At 33.6% G+C, this 23,825-nt stretch overlaps 1 protein-coding gene across 2 annotated transcripts in view; it reads left to right on the top strand.

Moving 5' to 3' along the window:
* Positions 1 to 12,617, top strand: part of P5CS (Delta[1]-pyrroline-5-carboxylate synthase) — a 32,361-nt gene extending 19,744 nt beyond the window's left edge. For both annotated transcript variants that reach the window (XM_053748394.1, XM_053748393.2), the window contains exons 5-10: positions 4,759 to 4,929; positions 5,941 to 6,123; positions 7,481 to 7,673; positions 7,766 to 8,770; positions 10,176 to 10,313; positions 11,360 to 12,617. In XM_053748394.1, coding sequence (XP_053604369.1) covers positions 4,759 to 4,929; positions 5,941 to 6,123; positions 7,481 to 7,673; positions 7,766 to 8,770; positions 10,176 to 10,313; positions 11,360 to 11,481 — 1,812 coding nt within the window. In that variant the 3' untranslated portion in view covers positions 11,482 to 12,617. The remainder of the gene's footprint in view (positions 1 to 4,758; positions 4,930 to 5,940; positions 6,124 to 7,480; positions 7,674 to 7,765; positions 8,771 to 10,175; positions 10,314 to 11,359) is intronic.
* The last annotated feature ends 11,208 nt before the right edge of the window (positions 12,618 to 23,825 follow it).

Here is a 23,825-nt window from a genome sequence, read left to right as displayed (position 1 = left end):
TCTTACCAGCAATTAACTTAGGGAACAAATGTTGGCCATGTTGCTGCTGTACTAGACTGACTGACTAGCCTTGTCCACTTCTTGCAAACCCAAAATAGCTTGCCAAGGCTGATGGCATGCACATTGGTCTCATAACTGAGGATGCAGAAGGCCGTACACTGTGGGTTAGAGAAGGAGACAATTTTGAAAAATGGTTGTTTGCCCGAAGTTCCGATGCTCTATTGCGGGGTAAGAAATGGATGGAAGAATTTAGGGGAAAAGGAATTATTTTCCGTTTTCCTCCTCTGAACTGTCTATAACTATCGGATATGTTTTTGTTTTAGCGACTAAAAGCGAAATGTACATACAAAATTTATATCTATGATATAAAGTTCGGAAGATTCAACAACTTTTGTCAAGAAATGATCCTCGTAAAAGCGATATTAAACGCGGGTGTCGAAGAAACAAAAACAAAGTTCTCGATATAAACAAAATACTTGCCGTCATGAGTTTCATTTTGTTTTTGAAGTATTCGGATTTAGCCAATAATGTGATATTAATTTTGTTTCATCTTATATTTTTAGATTGATTATGAATAATATTTTTGGTTCGAACAAAATAACTCTATCAAAATTTTCACCCAACATATTCTTTTTAATTTTCACATAATTAATATTACGCTTTGTTAGCATTGATACGTAATGCTATATTACCTACGTATTTATCCTGTAAAAATACTCGTGAAATATTTCCGAGTTGTCCTCATACATATTTAATGCGCACATCGCACGAACCATTAAATTCTTTGTTGGTAAAAACAAACCTTGTTCAGAATAATAAAGATTTTTTTGTCATTTATTGGTTGCAATAGATACAATAAAGTCGATGTGAAAATTCGAAAAATATGATAAACAAAACAAATAAAAATTATTTACATTTTTTTGTATGATGATTTAAATGTTTTGTCTAAAATATTTTGTATAAACTAGAGGTATATCCATGAAAGCTTCCTTATTATACCTTTTTTCCAGTTTTTATGAGATCGCGATAATAATTCTGAATATGTGAATATTTTATTAGCATTTAATCTCCTGCCAGACAGAAAGTAGTATCCCAAACGTTCTTCATATAAGGAGTGACAGTGACTGACTGACACGATATCTGTAACGATATCCTTTGTACTTGTCATATGAAACATTTCCAAATATTTTATTTCCGTTGATATACGTTAAATATAGTTTCGTAAGATTGAGGAAAAATAATAACATTTTCTGTACTAAGAATAGTCTAGGGAAATAATAATATATGTATTGTCAAAATAAACCCCATCACATAAGAAATTTACCGCTTCCATCTGGACCCTTCACTAATACGAAAAGAAGTATTTCATATTTCAACGGAAACACATATACATTATATAAAATATATCTTTTTAAATGTAAAAATGTATTGAGATTAATAATAAAAAAAACTGAAGAATAAATATAAATTGTGATTAAATTATCTTTCAATAAAAAGAAAAACTAAATCGGCCCAGCCGTTATATAATTCTATATAGACCTACGGATATACATGTTAAAGTTATAAATCCCTCCTTATATCGTTAAAAATATATAACAATTTAACAGCAATATTACTACAACACTCAGTGTGACAATTAAATATTCCGATGGCCATGCAAAATGGAGAAAATATGTAGGAAAACTAACGCTGGGCCAGCAAATAAAATTAACATTCTGTAGGTACGCATTTAAATAGAAAAAGATGTATAGCAGTTGCTTTCCAGCGTGATAAATTAATTTTCTGGTCTTTTATATCAAAACTGGAGAGGAACAAAGCGCTCACCGCGTTGTGTCCAGATGCACGGGATAAGAAAGTTTTTACTCAAACATTATGTTTCGTAGCAGCAAAATACAATGTTTGTGTTTATTAGTTACAGCCGTGGAATGCTACTTTTATCATGCTTCTTTTTTTTGTATAACTTGGAATATATCTAATGTCACTACACTATGTCCCTATATATATTCTTGTGGAAACTTATGCAGCTTAATTTTTGAAGCTTCAGCGCCAGCTTCAACCGATTGAGCTGAATTTTGTACACACGTTTAGTTTGGACGATTATGTATTGTTATGATGACCATGATCTGAAAGTGCATCCGGAAACGGCTCCATATGTGAGATTCTTTTTTTATTCACATATTACCACTGTTTACATGTTATAATGTAATCTCTTGGTATCTTAGTGTAAAACTGACCTAAGTCAGACGCCTAACTGTTGATTCTTCCTTCAAAGTGTTACGTGACTCGTTAAACACAGACTTTGAAGTAATTAAAATAAAATATAAATGGATTTAACAATACACTAGATTTTAAATATTTTACTAACACAAACTTTTATGTACATTTTGCTATGAAATAAAATACGTACAGAATCGAGCCTCATTTGACCACCCCTGTGTTCGCAAAACCTACTCAAATGTGTTACAGAACAAACTAATCTGTCCGGTGTAGACGTAAATAAAATTATTTTCCAATTAAATAAATAAATATATTGGGACAAATCACACAAATTGAGCTAGTCCCAAAGTAAGTCGAGACTTGTGTTATGGGATACTACCTAACTCAACGATACTATATTTTATAATAAATACATATATAAATAAACATCCAAGACCCGGGCCAATCAGAAAAAGATCATTTTCCATCATGACCGAGATCGAACCCGGGACCTCTTGGTTCAGTGGCAAAAACCTTACCACTGCGCCACCGAGGTTGTCAAACCAATTGAAATCACAATTTTGAACATTAGCTCAAGCATTACATTCAAACGCACATGTGAGGTTGGTTATATTTATTTATAAGCATATTTATATAGCAAACGGATCTAAGAAAATATGTTAGTTTAGAGTGGTTACTCGTCGAATAGTTTGCCAAACTGGTGGATTCGGTAAACTTTGCTGGTTTTCATTGCAGTAAATAAAAGCTCTCATACTAACTACGCAATGACGTTACGCATTAAACGTGCAGTAAAATACAGGAAAAGCCATTTCTATTTGCATTATTTATACCAATTTCTGTGCTAACACATCAAGTTAACATACTTGCATCCTTGCGGGTTTCATCCGTGGTATTACAATGTAGTTGTTCCCCTAGAGTCAATTTCCTCAGAATGCAATATTGGAACATGCTATCATCATACAAGTTTAAGCTGGGAAGTGAACTAAACCGTTTTATCTACTTAGTAAAATTTACACTTGTAATGTCCAACGTTTTATGATATTTTTTCATAAAGCGACATACTTAGTCAAAGTTATAGAAATCAAAAAATTCAAAATTCTTTATTCAATTTAGGATGATATACATCACTTATTGACGTCAAAAAAATTACTTAAACTAAGTCTACTGCCGGCTTCCAAAGCGCAGGTGAAGAAGAAGCGGCCCAATAAACTTCACCGCAGCCTTTTCTCCAAGGACGTCAATTGACAAATATAGGTCTTATACATATATTCAAAATTAGGAGGACGAATTTACATCATTATTAAAAATTGAATGAATGAATAAAATAAAAGTTGTATTTCCAATAAAATTATTGAAAATTGACACAATATATATATAAATAAAATACAAAACGTACGTAATAATGTCATAAATCAATTACATATGTTATGAGGATACTGCACCATGCTTGGGCCAAACATTATTGTCGTTCACATAATCATCAGACTTGTAATATGACTTTTTACAAAAAACGGATACAGTTCCCAACAAAAGACGTTCCAACTTTGGCCAACCGATGCCCGGGCTGAATTTATTTAGAAAACCTTCCCCGGCACTTTTCACTTTTTAATTGCGAGTATTATTCTCAAAGCTACAAACTACTAGCATGTTAAAATTAACGTCAATGTAGACTGGTGCCAACCACTCTAAATCTCGTAATTTTATATCTTCTTCTTCTGACGTTATTCCACTCATGTGGGGTCGGCACAGTATGTAAGTTCCTTCCATTTCGATCTGTCATTTGCCATTTCCATTAAACATATACTCCTTTCCTGTTCACACTACCCTTGACACACTCCATCCATTTCTTCTTAGGTCTTCCTTTATTCCTGGAACCCTTTACTTGCATCTTTAATACCCTTTGAGTGACGTGATTTTCATCTCTTCTTAAAATATGCCCGTACCTACTATCTACTAGTTGTATATAATTGTTCAAACTTTTCCTTGTATAATACAATCAGGGAAATTCCTAATTAGGTAATTTATTTGACGAAGCATGTGGCGGATGCATTTCTGTACACTTTCTGACGAGGCATGTTGCGGATATTTCAAATTGTATCAATAAAAATTAAAAATGTGTTTATTTTCTCACACAATTCATTAGGTAATTTACAGGATATTTTCTAGAAAGGTTGCATGTTGCCGAAACACAATACTATTGTACGCTACCTTTGAAAATAATATTGTTGTGTTTACTTAACAAGATTATATAGATTATAATTTATATGATCACCGAATTGGTATTCTATATCAGTTATTGTAATCATCATGAAAATATAATAAATTCAAGTAAAATGAAATGACAACGTGAATGTAATTTTTTCGTTATCAGTTTACCACAAATAAGTCAGTTTGCCACGCATCTGTAAGTTCTTGATGAATTAATGAAGAGATTTAAAGTTAATTTGATTAGTTAATATAATAAGTTAATTTTTAAATAATTAATTAGTTACTTTAACTAGTTGAATACATTGATGATAAGTCCTTATGATTGTTTTATAGGTCTTGGTAACTAAACCAGATTTCTACAATGAGGAGACCAGGAAAAACCTGTTTTGCACGTTGTCGGAGCTGATATCTCTGAATATAGTGCCCATCGTCAATACTAATGACGCCGTCAGTCCACCAATGTACATCCATGACGACACCATGGTGCCTGGCACTGGGAAGAAGGTAAGGTTATGTGATTTCAAATTAAGCATTAGCAGATGTAAAATCGGAGGGGAATGTACGCAACATATTTTATTATTTATTCCAGATACAAGATTGTACCTTGGTACAAAAGATATCTGCTATATCTATTCGATTCGCAAAACAATATGTCTAGTATTATTGTGTTTCGTTTTGAAGGATGAAAAAGATTGTGCAAATTTTACTAGGTGTGTCGAAGACCCTAGGCCACAAAGCCAGCTACGTAAACGCGCGTGTGACACCCCTAGTATTGTAAACTATAGTCTATAGGGCGCGGTGAACACAAAATCCATTAACCTAACAAAACACATTGGGTCCCTGTAGCCTGCTTGTTTGTATATATAAATATTTTTGATATAGTCCACAAAGTAGTGATTTGGTTCATAATAAAATAAATAGTGACTAGATTTTTGTCAAGCAAACCCTTAATATATTTTTTGTCTTTTAATTGAATGATGACTAGAGATACATATAGTATGTAAAGTCTATCATTGTATCCTTCTTACAAAGTAATTTGAACGGGCAAAGTTTGTATCTCGAATGAGTTTTACACTCGGGTCTAACATAGTCGAATCGTTTTCAAATCACTACGTACGTAAGCACTATACAAAATCCGATTTGTTTTCCAATTGTATGTAAAGATACTATTTGAATGTATGTAGGTTTGTTTTGTTTGTTTTATTTAAAGTTCGCCACTTGTAAAATACTTCAAGTGGCAAATTTTAAAGAAAACAAATAAAAATAATTATATTATTAAGCGACATGGCAAAGGTAAACTCCTAAAATGAGAGTTAAGCCGGTACGGACCGCTTATTTCTGAGGCTAATACATACATATATCAAAATTAAGCCACTTAGCCAGAGAAGTAGTTGCAGGTCAAAAAGACGACGTTATATAAACCGGATCCCTTATTACTAAATCTCCTTAGTTATTTTACTTCCCGATTTGCCATCACAACACAGCACAACTCGTCAACACTCAATGATTTTCTAGGGTATCGGCCTGAAGGACAACGACAGTCTATCAGCACTCTTAGCTGCGGAGATCCACTCGGACCTCCTCATCATGATGTCGGATGTCGACGGCATCTACAACAAGCCCCCGTGGGAAGACGGAGCTAGGATGATGCATACATATACTTCGCAGGAACAGGTCCAGTTTGGTCAAAAGTCCAAGGTATTGTTTGTTTATTTGTTCAAAATATTATTTATAGGTGAACTTGAAAATCATATAGAAAGAAAATTCTATACAACTATATTGGATAATATAGTCTTCGTAATGAACCAAGTCTTTCATATGACGAATAATGTTAACGATAGAATTTTTGGTTAGGAATATTTTTGTTTTTTTTTTTAACCTTTCTCCTTTGTACATAAGTCCAAGTCCACAAGACCCATTAATATAATTTCCATAGTTGTGGAAATATTTTATTATTTGTATGTTGACACGCTTATATACCATTGATATTTTATCCTTTGAGACATTAATGGGAGTCAAAGCCAACAATATTTGTATTTAAGTGTTGGGCCAAAAAATGTATAAATTATTCCCAAAAGGAGAAAAATTTCCCAGTTTATTTATAAATTAATACATTTTACCGAATCTTTATCTATATTAGGACAGATTTAAAGCATTAAATTGCTTTTAGTCTCAAGAGTGTCATAAGCTGGAACCTTACTCAGCCAGGTAATTTATACTAGGGTCTTACTAAATGAATAAATTTATGGCATCTATTAAAAAAGCACTATCATTTTTATGTAGATCTATTATTTTGAAAACCTTAGACAATTTCTTTTTGGTAACGTCTCTCATTAATAAAAAAAAAATATATAAATTCACTAGCCTTTGCACGCGGTTTCGCACGCGTGATTTTCATTTCTTAAAAGGAATTGAAGTAAGTTTTAGTTATTCTTTTATCGGGTATTCCAAGACTGGTAAAATGTATTTATTACTATGATTCAAATTCATATTTCTTGTCATCTTTGGTTCAATTCCCCGTTTCCCGCTGTGTTGTGCTACGTGTCTCGTTCCGAAACTTGTCCTGTCCCGTTTTCTGCAAATTGTCCCATGTCATTTCCCGCAACGTGCCCCATCCCATTTCCCGCTAGGTATTCCACTCCTGCTTCCCGTAACCTGTGCCGAATATTTCTCTAAAATAACAAAGTTTCGCATAAATTTCCATAATTCTTATCCATATTACCTTCCTGCCAAATTTCATCTTCATGGGCTCAGTATTTTTCGAGATTTCGTGATACATGAGGCAAACCTTACGGGGGTGACATAGTCACTGCGTGACAAAACCCCTTCAAATCAATAAAGAAAAAAAAAGTGATACATAAGTGTGTGAGTGAATGTTTTTCGCTTTTATATATATATAGATACATATCGACTGTGTTCTTGTTAATACTGGTGTCAGATCTTGTTCAAGTCACCCGCAAGCATCTGACATGATTTTTACGACTAGCTACAGCCATACATTATCTATAAGATGATAAGGCTTAAGAAAATACTTTACCCATTTGAACGTTTGTAGGTGGGTACTGGTGGCATGGATTCCAAGGTAAACGCCGCGACGTGGGCTATGGCTCGCGGTGTCAGTGTGGTCATCTGCAACGGTATGCAAGACAAAGCTATTAAGACCATCATCAGTGGCAGGAAAGTGGGTACTTTCTTTACTGATTACGCTACCAATGCTTCCACGTCCGTCGATACTATGGCTGAAAATGGTGAGGAAGAAACATAGTCAAAAAATATTAAATCTAGATACTTATGTTTAACTAAAGAATTTTTAAAACCAATGTGTTGTTTAATGTTTTAGCACGCACTGGAAGTAGAGTTTTGCAGAAACTGACGCCACAAGAACGAGCATCAGCAATCCATTCACTTGCAGACCTGTTGGTGGAGAAAAATGATAAAATCCTAGAAGCTAATTCGAAGGACTTAGAAGAAGCAACTAAAGGAGGATTAGCTAAACCCCTCTTAGACAGATTAGCATTGAGTCCAGGAAAACTAAAAACTTTATCCGTAGGGTTGAAACAAATAGCCGATTCCAGTTATAACAATGTTGGAAGAGTATTAAGAAAAACTAAATTAGCTGATAACCTAATGCTGCAGCAAGTTACTGTCCCTATTGGTGTTCTACTGGTCATTTTTGAATCTAGGCCTGATTCATTACCCCAAGTTGCCGCCTTAGCCATGGCTTCAGCTAACGGCCTTCTGCTAAAGGGTGGTAAAGAAGCTGCTAACTCTAATAAGGCTCTGATGGATTTAGTTAAAGAATCACTAAGAACTGTTGGAGCAGATGAAGCAATTTCCCTCGTCTCTACTAGGGAGGAAATCAGTGACTTACTATCCATGGAAAACCATATAGACTTGATTATTCCTCGTGGTTCATCCGATCTCGTAAGAAATATTCAGAAACAATCCCAACACATTCCCGTATTGGGTCACGCTGAGGGTATTTGCCACGTGTATTTGGATAAAGACGCTGATCCTGAAAAAGCTTTAAAGATTATTCGCGATGCTAAATGTGATTACCCAGCAGCATGCAATGCCATGGAGACTCTTCTCATACATGAGGATCACCTATCTAGCCCACTGTTTACCGAAATTTGCAATATGCTGAAGCATGAAGGAGTGAAAATTCACGCGGGAACAAAACTATCTAATCACCTCACTTTTGGTCCTCCACCAGCTAAGACCATGAAACATGAATATGGATCTTTAGAATGCGCTATGGAATTGGTAAAAGATTTAGATGCAGCTGTTGATCACATTCATAAATACGGAAGTTCACACACTGACGTCATTATCACGGAAAATGGTATGATTTTAATCTTTATTTACACATCAACATTACTCATTTACTACAACTATTGATTTTATTCTTGCTGATATTTAAGTAGTTGAAACTTTAATAATGATTCTTGAAAGTCAAATGTCTGAGAAATCTGGGGCTAAATTATGTTTGATATTTGTATTGAGCTGGGAACACACTGGTACATCATGTCTGCGATTGTTAATCTAGATATCCGTCTACTTAGTTGAGTAGATGTGTACATATGGTTTTAGTATCTAATCTCCGACACGTGTTGCGTTTGATTGTAGTAGAACTGGTGATAAGGTGATGGAAGTATTATATTGCATTTGTTATCACAATTTGACAATGGTATTGACAATGAATAGTAATGCGATGAAAAATCAAATTAAGTATATAAATTTTAAGTAAAATGTAAATCTAATTTGCTTTCTGTAAAAAAAAAAAACATGAATGATCTCGGTATAGCATTTTTGTTAGTTTGAAAATATTTTTGTTTCATTTTTAAAGTGATATAAGTATTCTATCGTTCTCCGTATATAAAATCGATTTCTGGGATAAATAAATACTCTTTTATAAACAACTAACATCGAAGTCCTCATTTTATCCTAAATTATTATGATGTTCACCAGTTCTACATTTTAAGTTAAAATAAATTCAAAGACACAGCCATAGGGCCCATTTCTTGTTTAACGTTCTTTTAAATATTTTCTCTCTTAAAGATTTTATCTCTCAAAAAAGTTTACAAATTTTTTCGGGCAGGTTCAGTGAATTCATTATGTACAACTCGATTGGATGAGTGATCAGTATACTTGGAAATAATTGATAGCTCAGCAAAAAATATTTTTATTGAAAATTGATAGTTAGAAATTTAGGATTACATAATGAATCGAAGTGTGATAAAAATAAATTGAGTTAGGATTCGAATTAATCAGCACGTAACTTAATATTACCTATCTTAATCACAAACGATAGTTCATTATGATAATATACATTTATCAAGCCATGGAATTATATTTTTTATAAAAAAAAAAGATTTACTTACTAAACGTCTCGAGTAGCCAAAAAGACATCGGTCTAAAGCAATACCATCCTAGGTCTTATAGTTAAACATATTATCATTTTGAAATATCACAAGCAGCATATTCTATTTATCAGCAACTTTTCATTTGAGATGGATAATTTGTGTATATCTTTGGATATCATTTTGTCGTATGATCCTACACGTGTCGACACGGATAAATTTGTGAGGATCAATACGACGAATAACTTATTATTTTCAAATATACTCTACCGGTTAAGTGCATGAAAAACGGAAAGACAATTTATAGTGTATTAGAAGTAGGTAATTAAGTTTTTCAAGTAACTTCCAATATGCCACGTGACATTTCCATGAACTTCTTATACACAGGTGACACGGCCAAACGATTCTTGAACTCCGTGGACAGCGCGTGTGTGTTCCACAACGTGTCTTCTCGCTTCGCTGATGGCTTCCGTTTCGGACTGGGCGCTGAGGTCGGCATCTCCACAGCGAGGATCCATGCCAGAGGTGAGTAACGTAGTAACCGCTGTATCAGCCGTTTCCCTCTTTTATCTTCACCGACTCAACAAAACGAGGTTTTGTACTACTACCCGTAATAATTAAAATAAAAAAAAACAAAATCAAATAATTTATTCAGAAATTAGGCCTTCACACTTTTTCACGTCATATTCTAAATTAAATGATATTTACCAAAGCTACAAACTACTAGCATTTCGGAACGACTAATAATAATAACTTTAAACGTTAAAACTAAGGACTATCTTAGATGCCATTATCACATTTTTAGAATTCATATTTTAAACTTTATAATACCTACTTATTTTACATGCAAACTGAATGAAACAAAATATGCAAGCTGGATGAAACAAAATATATTGTCTTCGCACCCGAGCGACTCAATTCCAAACAAAGCTAATAAAGATAGAAAATGAGTAATGATCTGTCACATTTTTTTTCAAACTTTGCTTGTGCTTCATAGTTACAATTCAAAGAGAATATATCTCTAGAATATTTATGGTACATGAATATTTTAATTGTTAATTATGAAGGGAGGGTATAAAACCACACTGAGCGATGTTAATTATACATTTAATTTTATTCATCCCCGCGCTAAATGATCTCTGTAATAAAAACAAATGTCATGTTTCCCATCTCGTTTTAAAGCATATAGGTAAATAATGGTTTTACACAACCGTTCATCCAAATTTCGTGTTTGTATTTCGCCCGGATACAATAGATTATTTGTACTTTGGCACGAGGTTCATTGGTGATTCAAGACGTGATGTTGGCATGTTATTCATTAAGCTAATTCAGATGCCTTATTAGATAACAAATAGTAGATTATTAGTAAAACAGTAAGGCCATTGTTTTAATTCTGTCAGAAATGTATGTTTGCTATAATAATTATGATTGATGATGATTTTTTTTTTTTCAATGTAGATAATCACTGAATTCATACTAAATCACGTTTTTTTGCCTTCCTCAAAAAGTAATTTTATGAGCAATCGGTTCATTCGCAATTAAATTATTAATTTTAAACGTTTATTTGACAGGTCCAGTGGGCGTAGAAGGACTACTGACTACAAAATGGATCCTAGAAGGCACTGACCACACCGCTGCGGAATTCAACGAGGGCAAGAGGCAATGGCTCCACGAAACTTTGCCCGTCAATTGACTATTACGAGTCCTCCAGAAATATTGGGGCAAAATTAAGAGACTTTTCTAGAAAACCTTTATCACATTCTAGCTGGATATCGCAACTTTGTTCTTCGATGTCACCCTGGAGAGATGGTTCGATTAGTTACTAATTAATCTTATTTATCTCTCATTTGTCATTTTTGTTATAACCTTATATGTGCACCCACACACTATGAGTGGGTGGCGCCGTCAACTTTGATGTTAACTAAAATGCAAAGTATGCCGTTTTGACTAAACGTCAAATTTTTGACTAAACGTCAAATTTGATGGCGGAACTCTCTCCCTTTTGATAATACAACCAAATGTCCACCGAGTTAACTTAATTTACTAAACCGAGCCAGCTTTTCACGCCTGTGCGGCCTACGACCATTGCAAGATATTTTTATGTGTCTCTCTTTCGAATTTATCGCGTAGCCTTCGCTCTAACGCCAGGATCCTTTATTAAAATAATTCTGAAGACCACTGTGACTTTATGACCTTGATGTCAAACCTCTTTAATATTGTTTACTATTTACTGTCAAGGCTTAGCTGGAGATCCACGAAGTGATAGTAAGATAAAGAATAGGTAGAACCTTATTGGGCGTATACCACGCACCGCAAAATAATTTTATCGAACTTGGACGCTAGGTTTGTTCATTAACTACATCAAACAAAAGTTTAAAACTTTATCGCCTTTGTTAAAGTTTTCAAGCGGGACTACACAATATCAAAACAAAGTTGCGGTATCGAGATAGGTATTAGGTATGTTTTTAGTTGTTCAGTATACTTAAATGTAGTCGGTAACGTGCCATGTTTTCCTCTAGAGATTATGGAGCTATTTTAAGACAGATCAAGTCAAAATTTAGGCTAGGTATAATGAAATTATTATTTGTATATGTCGAATTAAAGGCCGGGTGAGAAATTAAATTCTGAGGGATTTTTATGAAATAATGTTTATTGTGAAAAAAAAACACTATTCAATTAGTTATATCGATAAATTATTGTATTATACTTAAGTTTATAGAAAATTGTCATAAATTAGCTCAATGTAGCAAATAGTAAAAGAATTTATTAATATGTTTTAATAATAAATTTAAAATGTATATATACATGATAATAATATTTATAAATATTTTTCAAAGTTTTATTTACAAATTCATTGATCAACATCAACAACATTCTTCTTTAACATCATTTAATTTTAGAGCAAGTTTTAGTCTAAATGATCAAAGTTTATAAATATCCCTAATTATGTACCTATAAAAAATGAAAGAAAATATTTTTTGCTCGCTGTTGAAAATATATCCCATAATTTTCCTGATTAGAGGCCTGAAGGAATATGTTTATGCTTTCTGATTTCGACACACAAAATGTTCAATCTATTTTAGTCAAGAACCTTGATATTCGTGAAGAATGCCTGTTTCTCGAAATTTTGGCTTAAGTGAATGAGTGAATAAGTTTTGTCCTTATCTAACTTCACGGAGTTTTGACTGATAGGGTAAGTTTTACAAGTCCAGCATTACATCTCATACTATTTATGTGCCCAAGCCACATGCTTTTTTCGCGTCAAAAAATTATAAATTATTTTAGATCATTAATATACATCAAGTATTTTCAATTAAAATGTAAAACATAATAATACATTTTAGGGATTGGAATTATAATAATAATTTAATAATAAGGAAAGAATTGAAGATGGGAACAATATTATAAAGAGACCAGTAACTAAACATTTCGAAAGAAAGTCTTGGATTAATTACAAACATATCGACGTTGTATAGGTGATTTGTGCGGTGAGCTTGGCAGTCTCATGTTATTGTGCCTCAAGAAGGTGTGTTTTCATATGCTTTTTCGAAGTGTTTTTATTTGTGTGGTGGTCAGCGCAGCCTATGGATGCCGGCAACACCAGGGGTATCACGCTTAGGATCTTTTGTCACAATACCTTGTTGTTACCACCTCTCTCACCCTTCAAACCGGAACACAACAAGCACTGCAGTTTTACGGCTGTAATTGCAGACAATTATCGTACCAAAGTTTACCTGTGGTGATAGTAGGCAGGGATTTCCTTGTGAATAAAAGAAATACATATCTTTTATAGTTTTCATCAACAGACGATATTTTGAATTATTTTTTCTCGACTGCAAAAAAAACCTCCAACTAATTTATAGTAATTTTTAATGGAGGTACTTAGATACAAAACAAAATTTTGATATAGGACACCTAAGAGAAATATTCGTATAAATGCTTCACAAAATATTTAATACTCGTATCCATTAAAAATGTTATTGTTCTCGTATAGTGAGCATTTCAAAGTAGCCATTACGTCAATGTTTTATATAGATTAGATTTTGTAAAACCGTCATCAAATTACTTACTAACGTATTTTCAGCCTCTTTGCTCAAAGAAAATAAATGTGTTTTCATAAACGAGTTAATCATCTCAAGACAAAGAATACATTTCTCAGAAAGCATTCCTAAAATAAGTACATATCAAATAAGAAACAAAAGAATTTCATAACGAAAAAAGTTCTCAAATTGAATGGGATTTTTGTTTGGAATCTTTGAAATTCGCACAGCTTGGGGTTTAGACCGGGCGCTCGCTGCTGAATGGAATTAAATAAATAAATAAATATAAATAAATAAATATATTAGGACAAATCACACAGATTGAGCTAGCCCCAAAGTAAGTTCGAGACTTGTGTTATGGGATACTAACTCAACGATACTTATATTTTATAACAAATACATACATAGATAAACATCCAAGACCCGGGTCAATCAGAAAAATATCATTTTCCATCATGACCCGACCGGGGATCGAACCCGGGACCTCTCGGTTCAGAGGCAAGCACTTTACCACTGCGCCACCGAGGTCGTCGGAATTGGGTATGCAAAATGTGAGGAGCAAATACTATAGATCGTTTTGTCTCAGAAAAGCTTGCAGTTTATAGATCCGTACCTTGTCGGATAGCTTTATAGGAAGTGGTGCAAAAATGGTAGACCTTTTGCAGCTGTGATAGCAGTGGAGGTCCAGTGCCTCAAACTGTAAACATAAACTAGATTCGTCTTACTCAGGCCATATAAATTTACATACCAATCCGAATCATGTATGCTATTATGGGGTAGTAATGTAATTATAAAGAAACTAACTTTTGCCCGCTCCTTCGTCCGCGTAAATTTTCCAGGATCAAAGATACCCTACGTCCTTCTCTATATTTTAAACTACATTATGTAACATTAGACCGTGAAGAGGTAACAAACAAAATTACTTTCTCGTTTATAATATTAGGAAGGATAAGTGGATGGAATAATCATCACTATATCAAAACACAAAGGAAATAAAATCCTGTTTCGCCTGGTTCAATATTAAACAAAGCAAAATGTATATATGTAGTAGTTCCTTTGTTTTCCTTAGTTGCACAGCATTTGAACAACAAACCACGAACATATGCATGTTTTTGTTGACTTTTTGTTATATCTTGTTTACGCTTTAATTACTGGTTCCGTTTTTGTTTATCTGTTCGTATAAATTGTATTTCGAAGCATACTTGTGAATACACCAGCAATATCACATGAATAGAAAGCTCATATAAACAATAAAACCGTTTTATATTTATTAGCGTACATTACATAATAGTATAAAGAAATGTATTTTAAGTAATATAATATGTCGCTATTATATTAATGAAAATATATTTAAAACCGCTGTTCTCATAATTTCAATATGAAGAATTTAGGTATTATAATAATATCATTCTTGGTAACTTTAATAAATATTTTTATTTATAAATTCAAATATATTGCCTTATACACCTTTGGATATCGTATTGAATTATATAACATTAAATACTGATATAAAAAAACCCTATTTACACTAATTATTTGAAAACTTTATTTGCTTGGATGTGCACTAACAAAATGCAGTAAGTAGTGGTTTTAATGGGTGTCCTTATCCTTGTAGAATTAAACGGGTTCTGTACAAACGTTTATTTACATTTAGAGCGGTACATTCTGCACTTAACCAAAGCTTTCAAGTTTCAAATGAGTGCTGTGCAAATATCAAGTTTTATTTCACAAAAAAGTATAGTTCCTTTAATAATGAACTTTACACGCACATATTTTCTCCAAGCACTATTGAGCTGGGGCTTGGTTTGTCGATTCAAAATAAAATGAGCATCATTTATAGATAGTCAAATATATATCAAGATTGTGAATGGAACCATAATGCATAGTTACGCGCCAGAGGATGAAATTTAGATTTACAATCACTTTGATAGCGGGAAAATAACTAACTTTTGCTACAAATTTGCGTTCATATTGTTCTATAATTATATTGTTCTATATATATACATATTCATATATTCATTCGTGGATGTAGGCACCTGGTTGTCTTAGCCAATTAAGTTACTGGCCACTTATAAGTTGATTAGACGAAAAATTAACTTTCTTTTTCTCAAGAAAATTTTAAATAAGGTATACCTATTGCACGCAAAGGAAAATTTGTAGATGGAGATTTTAGTTCAGATTCTACTAGACATTTAAAACTATTTTTATAGATGGCTTGCTTTCAATTATAATGTTAAACTTTACGGGCATATGAATTGAAAAACCCTAATGCATAAACCTTGTAAATAACTACAGACATAACCAATCAAAACTCAATAATGCTGTACTTAGTGCACAACTGACATTTGTTTTCCAACTATTAGATAACAAAACTGAAATGTCCAGTTCAAAGATAAGCAACGCTTGAGTAAGTTTAAACTGCAACGTTTGTCTCTTTCAAGCTGCACTTTGCACTGCACATATTTCCGACATGCCACTTGCTAAGTTCTATCGTTGTGTTAACTTGTATTGCTTTGTTTGTGATCGTCGATTGCTATTGGTGTGAAGTGTGAACGTGTTGCGACATAATTTCTCTATTAAATTGTTTAAGGTCTTTGTCCAGCAGTGGGATACTTAAACAGGATATTAAAAAAAAAGACAGAATATGAGAGCAGAGATAATATACTTGCCAGATCTGCTTGATTTATAAATTGACGAAGCGACATATTTTTTCTGTTTGTCCTAATGGTTCGCTGGGAGAGAATTCTTTTAGCGTTACGTACGCCTTTTGTTTTTAACTTTATTTTTACTCTGAACAATAAAGTATGATAAATAAATGAATATTACGTAAGTACTTAATAATTTTTGCGTCCTGAAAAGCTGATCCATGTGGTAGTAAGATGCTTAGGTGAGAAGATAGGTTTAGAAGATAGTATAGGTTTTTCTATTTCTTAATTTATATACATATTATCTATGTCTAATATTATTTTATTGTCAATGTTAACAAGCGGCGTTAAAAGCGCGACAAGTTGAAGCGGTGGTGGTGTAATGGTTAAGACGCCCGCCTGTGGAACGAAAGGTCCCAGGTTCGAATCCTACTCGGGCCACATGAGTTTGTATACCAATCTCACTCATGTATAAGTAGTTTTCACTTGCTTCCGGTGAAGGAAAACATCGTGAAGAAACCTGCACACTGGTTGATTCTTATTAACTTTGTGTGTGAAATGGAGAAGGCAATGGCAACCCACTCCATTAATGATGCCAAGGAAGTTGTTGTGTGTGTTTCATTCCACGTAATAACCATGACCCTCAGCCATGAGGAATACGATAGTCGTATGTCAATGTTTAATATTATGTCATTGGCTTCCACTTTGGCGGTATGGTATCAACGCGTTTCGCGAGAGAACAAATAAATATAATATGAAGAACAATAACCAATCAGTAAACAGTTTGTTGAACGAGGTAAGAAAGCTTAAATACAAAATACGCAATGTACAATCATTTACATATTCAGATTTCTCGGCTAAAATAATTTTATTATTTGATGTGTCACAATAATCCCCACCTCGTTCAAGATTTTAATAATGCAAGATGTTGACGTATCTTCGTAATGAAATGTGTGGGAAATAATCATTTGCCTTCAACATAAGCTTGGCAATATATAATGTCTAAACCGTCAGTGCTGGCACTTTAAGCTCTAGAACCATTGATCTCTATACTCTTAATACTGGACAGAATTTATAGATTATTTATAAATATAAACTTATTAAGACAAATCACACAGTTGGAGCTAGCCCCAAAGTATGTTATGTGATACTAACTCAACGATACTATATTAAATAATAAATAAATAAATGAATAATCGAACCGGGACCACTCGGTTCAGAGGCAAGCTATTTACCTACTGCGCCACCGGGTCAAAATTTTATTTTTCAAATATATGTGATTGATGAAGCAATTGTATTTTTTGATATATAGTTACCATAATCCAAATTAGATTCCATAGTAACGCAACCTTTTGTATGCAAGATGTTAATTAAGGATCAAAAGAGCAAATTGGAGTTTTGAAATTTTGAATACTATGAAACAGCGTTTATTAATTAACAAAATACTCATAAATATTAAACAGTAATGCTGTAAATTTATATTAATGAAATACTAGGAAGCTTTTGACTTACAATAGGACCTACCTAATAATGAAAAATGCATACAATATAATGAACATACATACAAATACACCTACTATAATATTTTTTTTTGTCTACCTACTTACTTAATCAAACAATGGAACCTAAGTAAATATTAATTATTATTATTATGTGAAATGTGTACCTCAGGTGAATTTTTATGGAAAGCTTCGTCACGAATTTCGGCGTGCACAGTCGAGCGCATATAAGTCAGTGCATTAATTTCGGTATTATTATGTTCATCAGTATTCGTTATGCATTAGATATTACAGAGTCTGGACCTAGTCTAGATAAGTAGATAAATTGTATTAAACCGTGAGATCTTGAGAGCCGGAGCTGTCATAGAGTATTAAGTTTATATTTGTACATGCTTCTAATTCAATTAGTCTAAATTGAATTATGTCTAGTTCTGAACTGACTTTATTGTTCGATACAGACATAATATAAAACGGTAAATGGGACGATAATCCAGACGTGGCTTGGCGACAGAGATTTTTTTTAAAAATAAAGTTGTTAAAAGAAGTTTTTAACAAAGATTTCAATTACAGCATATTCTTCTTTACAAAACCGGAAGAACATGGGACGAAAAGCGTAACAATTATATAATTAACAATTACGGAATAGGACATAGCGTAAGTCGGAACACGAGGGCACCAACAAAAGGAGACATGAAATAGGACCTTTATTTATCACCAATACTGCTTAGTATAAAACAATGTCACTTCCTGCTGTCTGTCCCCATGTACACATCGGATTTTTAGATAGTGTGATTCCTGATGAAGTTTTAAATGTATAATTTATTGTGGTTGTACCCGAGCGAAGCCGGGACGGGCCGCTGGTACTTTACTATTTTTATATGGTGCTGATTTATTAGCCATAAATCCATCTCAGTACAAAGCCTTAAAAATGGTAATATAAGTAATGCTATACAAAATCAACTTAAAAAACTATCAAGTATAACTCTCTTTGTCTTTAGGGGTTAAATTGAATTTCGCAATATCTCAAACGATGTAAATATCAGCGAGCCGGCAGCTGTAATTTGTAAAACAAAAGGGCTCTTTCCTAACCCGTCACCTGGAATGAAACAATAATGAAATAGAATCTCGGCGCTGGTTTTTGTCAACTCGCCATAAAGTAAACTCGTCATCGTATTTCAAGAACTCCAACCTAAAAATAATTTAAAATATATGTGATAGGTTCAGATTTTATTCACGCGGAACCACGTTGTAGCTGACGCTTAAAATATTTGTTTTTAATTCGCCACTGTTGTTATTTAATAACATGCTGTTCAATTCCGCAGTACATACGGAAATATCAAATAAATAATGAATTTATTCTAATCCATTATTTTGATCTACTACTAATAATCACATGTGGTTTACTGAGTTTGGAGATACCTGAAAGGCATTCATTTGTAAATGAGTGGTATCATACACAAATAGCTTTTCTCACATTAGCCCTGTAGGTACAGATAATATGGAGATCGAACAATCAAAAGTTAAGGCCTAATAGAATAGTAAAGGCCTGTGACGAGATTACTCATATTTCGGTGACGAATTAACTTTTATGACAAGTTTACTCAAACACGGTGGCGCTCGAACACGCCCGAATAAAGCCTGGAATAAAATTATTTGTTTATTTGGCAAAGCGACGCCGATAACTTTAGCTAATAATTTCTATATTTTAATGGGCTGAAGCTGTTTTGTTTTAGAATAGATAATGTTAAAGTTACTGTGTTTTTGTATAGTATCAAACATGATTTCACTTTTATTTAATTTTTAATTGGGACTCCAGCAGCGGTCATGAAAAATCTTCGCTAGAGCTTATGAAAATGATAGAGAAAGACATTATATTTCATTGTTGGTTTATGCCATATAACCAGATAAATATATTAGTTATGCGACGCGACTCAGATAAAAGGGATAAGAAACTTTTTTAATATCTGAAAGGCTGAGCCGGCCACAAGCCGTTTTGTATTATATTCTTCTGTTTTGGATAAGTTAACCAAATATTGCTTTGCACGTCCTTTCTCAAAGTCTTCTTTTCAACTATACCTTTATGTAAGTTCTGTATGTAAATTATTCCCTCGGTGGCGAATTTTCGAGACACTATACATAAACATTGTTATCCAGTACCCGGCTACGGTTCAACAGGCGACGATCACAGATCTATGGCGACGACGTGTTAAAACTATTGATTTTTTTTCAATATATTCATTAAACCACAGAATATAATTATTTCTTCATTGTTATTAAATTTAATGAGTGAGGTTATTCACAATAATATTTCTGTAGCGATTTTTCTTATTGATCATAGATAATCTTTATCAAAAATTTCGTAAATATGAACTGAAAGAATCATTCGTTTCATTCTATCACTGGACTATTTACTACAAAAATATACCTTTCTATTTTTGCAGTCTTTTCTAATAACAAAGTGATAAGCAAAGAAACTAAAACTGACAGAAAGTTAAAGAAAAACCTTTCTCCGTTAACATTACAGATGCAAGCCGCTGTCGCACAACAAGTACGTAATTAGATTTGCAAGAAAATAATTCTTCTGGGAAAACATCAAAAGGAAAAGTCTGTACAACTTTGCGAACTAAAACCCAAGCTTAACACGTGCCTATTGTAAGGCCAGCGGCTAGTTTGAAACAATACAGTCAAAATACAAACATAGTTCTACAACTAAGCTATTATGTTGATGGTTTTAACTTTGTCGTAATAAAAAATAAAGGCAAGTTTATATTCTGTTATTTAGTTGTGGTGAACTAAATCAATCTTCGTGATTAACCTTTTATTTGTAATTATTATTTTATTAAGTAATAGGATTTTATAGTAAAAGTTAATAAAAATATTGAGCACGTGAAAATTTAATTAGGTACATTATAGTAAATTTCTTGACTGCTTTTACTACGCTGAAGTGAGGTGTCGGCCTCGCATAAAGGGGTCTAGAGTTGTGGCTGTGTGACACGTTTACTACGTTAAACTAAGGTGCCGATCTCACAGTGAGCGGTCAAAGAAGTAGCGACCTCGGAGTGATATTGGCTCGTGAATGACATATTTACTAGGCCAAAGTATTTTGGCGGTATCACAGTAATACCTTATTAAAACACGAATAACAATGAAAATGAAACCGCATGACTTTTCCTTATTAAATGTGTAAAAAATTTGGAAAAGATTTGAATGGATATTTCGGTGTCAGGTTTTCACAGGAAACCTACGTTCCATAGGAATTGCAAGATTTGGCCAACATTAACCAACATAAATACACCAACGCCCATCGATTAACTTTTACAATCTACACGGGAAGTAAAGCGGTTAATAAACACATATAAATCCTTAATCAAAACTATATTTTCCCCGCTGTCAGTAAAGCCGGCAGCTAAGTAAAGAGTCACGTACTGCGCAAGTTGAAGACTGATAAAACTTCTGTACTGGATAACGGGGAACAAAGTGCAGAAAACGTAAAATTGAAACTAGCACTACTAATTGGATGTTTGCTTGTTGTTGTGTGCTGTTTGTGTGGATATTTACATCTATTAGCAGGAGTTCGGTTGTTAGTCCGGTTGACCGGACTAGGGGAACTTTTGGGCAGCAGTAGTTCGGCGGATAAAAATCACCGAACTTTTGAAACTCTAAAGTTGCAGTAGTTCTCATAAAAAATAATTCAATTTACATCTACCAGCTGTAGTTCGGTTGTCAGCTTCAAGTATATTTGTACTAACTAAACTACTTACACGCAAGCGGTACTGAGTTCAATCCAGTTAGTTTGAAATGGACATTAGGTTATTATCACACGTCTCCACTACTACGAGTACTTATCTGAGTATATATATATATATATATATATATATATATGTAAAACTCTTCCGTTACTGAGTTATTGACTGACTGACAGACAAAGTACTGGGCGTAGGAAGCTGAAATTTGGCATGTACAACTCGTACGAATCAACTGTGCACTCCGCTGGAATGTGGCCCCTTAGGCGCGAGTTGTTAATTTGTACGGGTTGTAGGTTCCCTGGTGAGTATAGGACTAAGAGAGGATTATTTGAAATTCTACCGCGAACGGGGATAAAAGGGGTGAAAAACTTTTAAGTGAAAGATCTACACCGTTGAAGTTAGAGATTTCAAAATGTAGATTTTAGTTGTTTACGACAAATTAATGAATACGTGTTTCAGATTTTTCTGAAAATTAACCCTCAATCAATTCAAAAGGGGGGTAAAAGGTTGTATGGAACTTAATACAAATTTCAAAATAAAAAGCTGAAAATTGGTAAATATACTCTTCATAATTTTTCTTAAAGAATGACCCAGATTTTACTACGAACTTCACGCAGGCGAAGCTGCGGGAAAAAGCCAATACTCATATAAAAATACGAAAAATGATATGGGTGTTCCACCATGGAAGACCCAATACGAGAAGACTCTTTTATTATCGAACAAACGATGGTTTTTTAAAAATTGTACCACGGCCACAAACGAATCCAAAGATTTTACACAATTTTATTTTTAAACAATTGAAAACTTAAACAGGCAATGTCACTAACTTTATGTATTAGATCAAATACTCTTGTAACACATTACGGCAGCAAAGTTATAAAAAATTGGGACTTTCTCCCTTTTAATGTAAGAAAATTATCAGATTGTTCTTATACAATAACTGCAAAAGTTAGGCAACACTTTTTAGGAAAGTTTTGACGTTAAAAGCGAACATAAATGGAAATTACTTTACTTACTCATACTTATATGTTGCACAAAGAAACCTAAACACTTTTGCTATGTATTACGCTATTTGTCCACGGCACGAACGTATCGCCGGATCCGTGAACCGAGAAAAAACCAGACCAAAAACGCGGGCCAATAAATGGACGACACTAAGCTTATATCGCTGATCCGATGAACATAAACACAAAAACGGACACAAAACGTAATTACACCGCAGCCAAACATATGTATAACAATAAATATTTATCATTAATCGTAGACAAGATACCAAAATTGTGGACGTGCGTTGTGACTTGTGACTACTAGGGCGTTTCTCGCGCGATCTATCAAAAATATTTTTCGCCTGCTTGGGTAGTGGCAAATTAAGCCGCGACCCATACCTAAACAGAAGGAACACAAATGCAACTGCAGAGATACTCGTATTACAATAGCTAAAAATCATGCTAGCTCCATGGTCCTCGATCAGTTTAATTTGTATCGCGGATCGGATGGACACAAACACAGAAGCTAAGGCACTATAATATGGTAAATATATCCCATTTCTTCGGTTAGACTTTTTCTCGGATGACGCTTCTGGGCAGACGAATGCAGTGGACAAGCGCACTAATAAATAATAAATTAATATTAATGGATGCTATATATAGAACGGAAAGGTTAAGTGGATATGAGTGGATGTCGTCGGGGTGAATTGAATTATTTATTTTGTATAAGAAATAATTTGCATAAATAATGCAAAAGTAAAGACAACAATACAATTATACAAGACGAGAAGTGATGGTGGTGTAATGGTTAAGACGCCCGCCTGTGGATCGAAAGATCCCAGCCTCTAATCCTACTCGTGCCACATGAGTTTGTATACCAATCTGACTCATGTATAGAAGTTTTCATAGACCACCACTTGCTTCCGGTGAAATTAAACATCGTAACGAAACCTGCACACTGCTTGATTATTATTAACTAGTAAAATGGAGAAGGCAATGTCAAACCACTCCATTAATAATGCCAAGAAAGTTGTTGTGTGTGTTTCATTCCACGTAATGACCACGACCCTCAGCCATGAGGAATACGACTATGAAGAAGAAAGATCACAATACAGCACTTT

Source organism: Plodia interpunctella, chromosome 8 (genome assembly GCF_027563975.2).
Source record: "Plodia interpunctella isolate USDA-ARS_2022_Savannah chromosome 8, ilPloInte3.2, whole genome shotgun sequence".
Lineage (NCBI taxonomy): Eukaryota > Metazoa > Arthropoda > Insecta > Lepidoptera > Pyralidae > Plodia > Plodia interpunctella.
Note: the sequence above shows the minus strand (reverse complement) of the source record. Positions and strands in the feature narration are given on the sequence as shown.